The 8,004-nt window shown below is 45.4% G+C and overlaps 1 protein-coding gene across 1 annotated transcript; it reads left to right on the forward strand.

Moving 5' to 3' along the window:
* The first annotated feature begins 6,282 nt into the window (after window positions 1–6,282).
* LOC124595249 (UPF0598 protein CG30010) lies at window positions 6,283–7,798 on the forward strand. Its single transcript, XM_047133913.1, has 4 exons — window positions 6,283–6,509; window positions 6,597–6,772; window positions 6,844–6,892; window positions 6,970–7,798. Exons 2-4 carry the CDS (start codon window positions 6,599–6,601, stop codon window positions 7,422–7,424), a joined length of 678 nt encoding a protein of 225 aa, XP_046989869.1. The 5' UTR covers window positions 6,283–6,509; window positions 6,597–6,598; the 3' UTR covers window positions 7,425–7,798.
* The last annotated feature ends 206 nt before the right edge of the window (window positions 7,799–8,004 follow it).

The raw sequence follows: 8,004 nt of genomic DNA on the forward strand, positions 1-8,004 counted from the left end.
ATATCAGGGTGGGGTGAGCTGGATGGGATGTCCATAAATGGTGAGGTAGTGGGTGGTGCGGCCTATGATGATTTCCTGGGTTTTGGAGGGGTTGATAGGAAGGAACCACTGGTTACCAAGTGGTGAACTGGTCAATATGGGTTTGGAGGGTGCATTGGGCAGTTGAAGGGTATGATAGAGAGCCAGAAGGCGGTATCATCAGCATATTGGAGGAGGTGAACAGGTTGGGGTGGCTTGGGCATGTCTGCAGTGTACAAGAGATAGAGGAGAGGAGAGAGGATGGAGCCCTGGGGGGCGCCACCAGTGGGATAAAAGATAAGGGGGTTGGTATCGTGAAGGGTGACATAGGAAGGACGGAGTGAGAGGCAGGAAGCAACCAGACAGACAAAATTGATAGGCAGGGCGTAGGTTTGGAGTTTAAAGAGGAGACTGGGATGTCAGATGCGGTCATAGGCATTTTGGAGGTCGAAGGAAACAATAATGGCGGAGCAATGGGAGTTACGTTGGAGGGAGAGGAGGTGGAAAAGGTTAAGGATTTGGTCTTCGGTGGAGAAGGAGGGTCAGAAGACACACTGGGTAAGGGGGAGGAGGTAGTGTTGATTAAGGTGGTGATGGATACAACAGGAGAGGATAGATTCAAAGACCTTACTGAAGACAGATGTGAGGCAGATGGGACGATAGGAAGAGGCGACAAACGGGGTTTTGTTGGGTTTGAGGAATAAGAGGATGCGGCAAGTCTTCCACAGGTCAGGGCAGAAACCGGTAGAGAGAGTGACGTAGAGATTGGCAAGGAAAGTCAGGAAGGAGAAGGGGCACGACCAGGGGCCATGTTACATTTTGACCAGAGGATAAGTTTAATATCATGTGCAGCGATTGGAGTGTTTATGTCAGAGGGGGGCAACTGCCCCAAGCACCAGAGACTGGGAGCAAGTGGAGCGACTTAGGTATCAGCATGTACCATGATGGTGGGGAAAAGGGAACATTCAAAGTGGGGATCATCAGAGATAGAGAAGACCTTGGAAAGGTGAGAAGCAAAGTGGTTGGCCTTATTGAGGTTGTCGGGAAGTGGGTGGTCGCTATGGAGAAGGTTGTAATGGGGTGCGAAATGGGAACCAGTAAGGCGACAGAAGGCTGATCAGTACTTGGAGGAGTTTATATGGAGGGTGGTGTTGAGTCGTGTACAGGTCTGGCGCCAGTCCCAGCAGTAATGAGGTTCTGAACATGTCACTGTATTTGCTGGTGGCGTTGGAGTGTATCCCTGTCATGAATGCGCAGGAAGGAGCGATAGAGGTGGTGGGATTCACGGACGAGGAAGACAGCCCATGGAGGGAAAGTGGGATAGTGGGGGAGGATGGTTTTAGTAGGAACATGGGCCTCCATGGCGTCAGTAATGGCCTTCTGTAGGAAGGACGAGGTGTGGATGATTTCGTCAGGATGGTGATACGTTAGACGGTGGCTTTCGACCTTGGTGGCTATGGATTCCCGGTAGGCATCCCAGTTGGTGCGACAGTAGTCATGTGCTACCTTAGGAGGGGGTGCAGGGCAGGGAACCAGAGGAGGGTCGTGAGCAGATGTTATGGTGAGAAGGACAGGGAGGTGGTCGCTCCCTGTGGGGTCAAGGGTGGTGACGGCAATATGCCCAAGGAGGTTGGCAGGGCAATGACAACACTGGGGCTGGTGTTGCTTTCAGGATGGGTGTGCTGGTGAAGGGGAACAACGTCACTTTGGATCGTGAGGAGGAACTGATGCCACCACTGAATGGCGGCAGGGGAGCAGTTATGGATGTTGATGTCGGCAACAATCACATAGGTGAAGAAGGTGCAGTCAGTGTGGGAGATGAAGTCATAGGGGATAGGAGCAGTGGGGTGGACATAGATGGTGGAGCAGATGACACTGAGGGAGGGGAAGAAGATGCTGAGGATAAGATGTTCGGTGCGGTCATTGAGAAGGGGTTGTGGCTGGATGGGGATGTGCTTAAGGTGGCTGATGGCGACTCCGTCCTGTGCTCAGGGACCAGGAGCATCAGTTAGATGGAGGATATAGGGAGAGGTGCGGACAGTATGGTGGTGCTGGAGAAAAGTTTCATTCACGAGGAAGATGTCAACCCAGTGTAGGGATAGGGTGTGCATAAAGAGGTATTTGTTCGTGTGAAAGGAGCAGATGTTTTGGAAAAGGATGTGACACTCGTGCCATGCCATGAGGGGAAGAGAGGGAGGCAAAGGGAGAGGAGAGGAGAGGCTTAAACGAGGGTGTCGAGGTAGGTGGAGGTGAAGTGGGCTTGGTTGTGTGAGTAAGTGGTGAAGGTGTTGAGATGAAAGACTGAGCAGGTGGTGAGGGAGATCTGTTGGAGGGTGTGGGGGCTTGGAAAGGGTGAATGTTTTGGAGAACTATAGTTAGGAAACAGATTATGTCTTCAGCTGTGGGGGGCAGACAGAGGGAAATGTTGGGATGAACGGGGGAAGGGGTCGATGGGATGGACGGGGACAACAAGCTTGGGGTGGTAGGAGGGGGCTCAGCCTTACACTTGTGGGAGTAGGTAGGATGGGGGCCATTGCAGGTGTCACAGGAAGAAGGGGTGGCGAGGTTGGGGCAATTTTTGAGAAAATGGGAGGCTTTGCAATGGGGACAGGTAGGGAGTGGGAATTTGCAGTTGGGGGTCAGGTGATAATTATACATGAGGTAGTACTGGCAGTGGAAGGATGGGGGAGGGGATTTGGAGGATTCAGCTGGGTGGTGGTGTTGGAAAATCAGGGCTCCCTGGGTGAGGAGACCCACATGAGATAACTGGAACTGGAGGCATTGTGGATACTGCGGGCAGAGTGGATTTCCGGGTCAGAGTGCCAATGCCTCATCCTCTGTGACCACTGGGCTGAGATTAGTGATCACAGTTGTGTAGACTGGGGGCGATGGGGGGGGGGGGGGCTGGGGCTGATGAGGAAAGGAAGAGGAGAGGATGGTGTCAGGGACACGTGGGAGCCAAACATGATGCGTGGGAGTTTACTGAGTAGGTCTGTATGAAAGGAGAGGGAGGGGTACTTTATGAGGATAGAGTCACTGCAGGGAATCATTTGGGGGGATGGGAGTGCCAGGGAGATACTTACATATCTCCATGGTGAGGGCACGGGCATCAAAGAACTTGGGGTCCAGAGCTGACAGGACAAAGGTGTGGAGGGTAGGGGCCAGGGCATGGGTCACAGGAGTGGTGGTTCCATGGAGATGGTGGTGGGAGGGGGAAGGGCCAGTGATTTTTTCTGGGAATCGGCCAGAGCGGAGTCGGCATTGACGTGCTTCTGGGGTTTTTTGGAGAGGGCAGGCTGGGAGGAGGGAAGAGGTACATGGAGGAGAGGGAGGTGGGAGCTGGCAGATTCTATAGGTGTGGTGGGGGCACTGGGACGTGCAGTCGGTTCTGTTGTGGCAATGGCGGCCCAGTGTGACATGATGCGGGCAGGGGAGGCAGATGATGAAGTGACGGGGATGAGAGGGGGGAAGACAACCAGCTGAGGGGTTGCAACAGAGGCGGCAGCGGAGGCATATGGGATGGTGGGAGCAGATGTGGGAGCTTTTGCGGGTGTGGAGGCTGGGGGAAGACTGTAGATGTGGAGCTAAGCAGCAGGAAAGGAGATGGAGGAATGGGTGAGTGGGAGGGGGGGAGGGGCGGCGAAGTGTAAGGGGGGAGGCCAGGGGCGCCACTCCAGAAAGTGATAGTGGAAGTGGGGGAGGGGTGGTGTAGGTGACAGTGGAGGTGGGAAGGCTTATGACGGACGGACGGCGGCAGACGGACGGACAGCTGGCTGTTAGGTCAAGCCAGCATCCAATCTAAGGTGACAACTGTTTAAACTGCAGTGTCAGGGGGTGGGGAGAAATTGTCCAAACACACCACAAGTGGACTTAAACTTAGGACAAGCAATCTGTGTCACATGAAAACCAAGGATTTTTGAATTTTCCGCCAGATAGGTCGTAATGTAGAACACACATGAAATCTGTCAACCAAGCAGGCTGGACACGTTTTCTCTGGTCTGTCATCTTGGATTCTCATGTCACTGGGTTGGAGGAGAAAACCCAGTAGCCATATTGGATCATGTTCTTTGACTCTGACATCATAGCGCTGGGGGAAATCTGACAACAATGGGCGAGCACCGGAACCAACGAGTTAAAATTTCATAGAGTGGCTGAGATACTAGTTACAGCGCTCCTAGCGGCAACCAACGCTAACTCGGCCGCCATGTTCTCCTTAGTCAAAACATTAGGAAAGCGTTACTGTTGTTTGTGTTGGAAGTGTGTCAGCTGTTGTGATATTACTGCAATATTTAACTTTTCTAGTTGACTTTTTTGTTACAAAATATGAAGTCAACATGCCTGCAGTGTGTTCAGCGTTCAACTGCACAAATCGCAGCGATAAAACAACAAATATTTCATATTATAAGTAAGTATATTAGTACCGAAATACGACACACGTTTTTTAATGTTTATTAAAGAGTCATTTGCATTGGAACTGTAATTATGCTTAAGACAAATGCAGGAAGTAATTTATTTATCGTTGATTACAGATTTCCTTTAAAAGATAAGGAAATTACAAAAAGATGGGTTATAAATATGAAGCAAGAAAACTGGTTTCCTACTACAGCCAGTTACCTCTGTTCAGCTCATTTTGAAGAGAAATATATGTACCACACAAATGTCCAGAGGCGCCTTTTGTCAAAACCAGTACCTACTATCTTTAACTTTCCACCACATTTACAAAAGCAAGATAAAGTATTACGACCACAACCCAGAAAGCGATCTTTCGACAATTTGCAAGATAGTGCTATTACAGTGACATCATTAGCACAAAGTAATTCAATAATTTAATTTTACTCCGTGTTCTTATTACTTTGAATTACATACTTTCTATTATAATCTTATGGTGTAACTCTGTTATAAACTTATGATGTAACTACATTCTTTCAGTGCCTGTCGGACCCACATCTGTTTCTGCTGACCACAATTACTGTCTACCAAGCCCTAAGAAGTTGAAAACACAATATAACAGAGTACAAGCAGAGAATGTGCGACTAAAGAAGCGGATAAAGCAAATGAAGCAACTTAGTGTACGACACAAAAGAAGAATAGTGCAGTTACAGACTTTAGTTGCTGGTTTGAGAAGAAGGCTATGTAGTTCAGTTTCTGATATGTTAAACAGTGAACATGTAGTTGGTTTGTTGAAGGAGCTATTGGAACTTCAGTGCAGTGCTAAAGTATGCCATTATTCTCAGCAAATAAGGAAATTTGCCCTGACCCTACACTTTTATTCTGCCAAGGCATACAGCTACTTACGAAAATTTGTGAAATTACCCCACCCAAGAACGCTTCGACTTTGTTATTGAATTACTATGCTTGTGTTAACTACTTATAAGACATATTTCAAATAAATTCTCGTTCACAGTGTACTGGTTTTTGAGGCTTTGACTGTTTACTTTGAAATAGCGACAAAAATATCGCATTTCTGCGCCCGTTACTGTTTCTAATAGTTACCCACAGCATGTTTAGAAGTTTCATCGTAATATTCTGGTGGTACCTGCTCTAATTGCATTAATTTATGGGCAACAAGTAACGTTATAGTGGATTGACAGACTTATTTGAGTTGTCTTGTAGTGTTATCTACATCTAAAAGTTTAGCCATATTTCGACAAAAACATCCCTTTTTGCTGTCAGTGTACACTGAAATCACTGCTGTCTATTGCTTGTTCTAGAAAAAATAAAGCTAGTATGGGCTATTTCAAGTAAGTCAAACGCAGTTACAAGGGGGCGGGACACAGCAGACGAATGCCTTGACTAAAGAAAACATGGCGGCCAGAACTTCAATTTGCTTCAAACATGGCGGACCTATAGCCACTCTATGAAATTTTAACTCGTTGACCGGAACGCAGCTTGGCGGACGGACGACAGTGGTCGACCGGCAAGCAGGCAGACGGACAGACAGATGGCAACAGCAACAACAAGGGGCTCTTCCAAAGCGTAGATGCACCCTGAGTGTAGCCCAGGCAGCGTAATCCTTCGACTTGGAATTGAGGGGATCTAACCCTCGAGATGTGATCATGAAGCTGTCTACCTGTAATATGTAAGTGAAGAGAAATAACGATTGTGATGACTGAATCAGAAACTGGATCAGCTGTTTTACAGACGCCATATTTTACTAGGCCAGAAAATCCGCTTCAGATCTTAACATGTAAACACGACAGCAAAAAAAGGTTTAATTCGGCTTTCGTCTTTCGGAAGATGTATTGCTTGTAAACATAGTGATTAAAGAAAATGGTTTGAAAGTTTTCAACTTGGTCGACATGTGAACTCACGATGTGTCAAAAGTATTCGATAGTCGATTTATCAGTTCCAAGTTGCATGTAAACATAAACATAAAAGCGTAGTGAGTACAATACAAATGTAATATGTTTGTGACATTCACTGTAGAGGTTGTTTCCAAGAAATATTTTATTTTGAATCTGCATACGCTGCTCTTTATTCATTAATTCAAGGTAATTACAACGCTTCGAACGTTTCCTGAACAAAATGCTGTGTTACACTTTGTACTATTGACGTCATTGTCTTTGGCGTTTTTGCAGAAATGTGTTGTCTGCTACGCAACTTACGAACACTAAACCAAATTCTGTATGTCAACGTTTCTACGAAAGGAAATAGTGTATTCAAGAACTGGTCGAGATGCGTTTCTTATGTGCAAGGGCAGTCACCAGAACCGAACATAAGGGAATATTTTTACTACGTAGACCACCAAGGAATGGTAAGAATTTCTGCATTGTCGTGCCTTATTATCTCACGATCATTTTGACAGATCTTAATATTTCTTTTCAGCTGTTCCTGGATGACTCCAGAATGAAGAATTTCACTTCCTGTTTCAAAGGTATGTTTAAAAGCATAACGAAATACGCGCATTGACGAATATATAGGCCTGCTTGATTGTGAATGGATGTTTTACAGACAAAAAGTTCCTGGAATTCTTTTTTAAACGCCTGAGGATGAATACAACAGGGCGCTACACAGAAGACTTTCCTTACTTGTCACTTTGTGGTCGAGAACGAAATTACGTTAGATGTGATGATTATCCTATTGTATTCACTCATATAATGAAAGACGCGCAGATGAATAATGTCTTAAGTTATGGCCATGCTGGAAATTTACTGACAGTTAAGTTTGAACCGGAGAAAGTTATAATGCTTCCAGAGACTGGGCGTGTTTATCATCCCGCACCGGAAAGAGTCGGTGGTATTGGCTTAATTAGATCCAAGTTAGCAATTGAATTAAGTAAGTTTTTTATATTTGAAAATGGTGAGCAACAAGAACCAACACATTTATCATGGGATGGTAAGATATATGAGTTAATAACGGATTGGTACAAAGAAGCAAAACAGCAGGAACTTGAGTGTTCAAATTAAATTAGATTCACCCATATATTATTGTGAGAGAAATTACTGACATTGTTCAAATCCACTTACAAAGACAAATATTTCTAGCAACTTGCCTGATGCTGAATATGTCACCAGGCTTGCTTGGATTGGAAGATAAGTGATTGTTTATTGTAAAATGTTGAGCTTCTTAATTTCTTCATAAAATAAGATGTAAATTGGTTTATACAATAACTACTTCTTGTTACATAGTACCTTTGGAGTAGCAAGTCACCAGTTCAATTGTTAATTGGCATTGTTTAGTCCAGTATTTGTGATTGTTATTAACACTGTTGTATTTTTACAGAATAAAGTTATGTTTTTCCAAAAACTCCATTGCAGAATAAAGTTACCTTTTCCAAAAACTCTGTTTATTTATTACACTTACCTACTGCGTTGAATCCTCAGCATCATTACAGCAAGGTGAAGTAAACTGGTGAAAAGTGGTAATGTCTCTGGGATTAATGCTGTTTTGTTAAACAGACATATGGAATAGTTTGTTCTCTTGAGCACTTGCATATCAAGAGTCTACTACTTCTTTTTTCAAATCTCATTAAAACTCATAGATGCC

This window comes from Schistocerca americana, chromosome 2 (genome assembly GCF_021461395.2).
Source record: "Schistocerca americana isolate TAMUIC-IGC-003095 chromosome 2, iqSchAmer2.1, whole genome shotgun sequence".
Taxonomy (NCBI): Eukaryota; Metazoa; Arthropoda; class Insecta; order Orthoptera; family Acrididae; genus Schistocerca; species Schistocerca americana.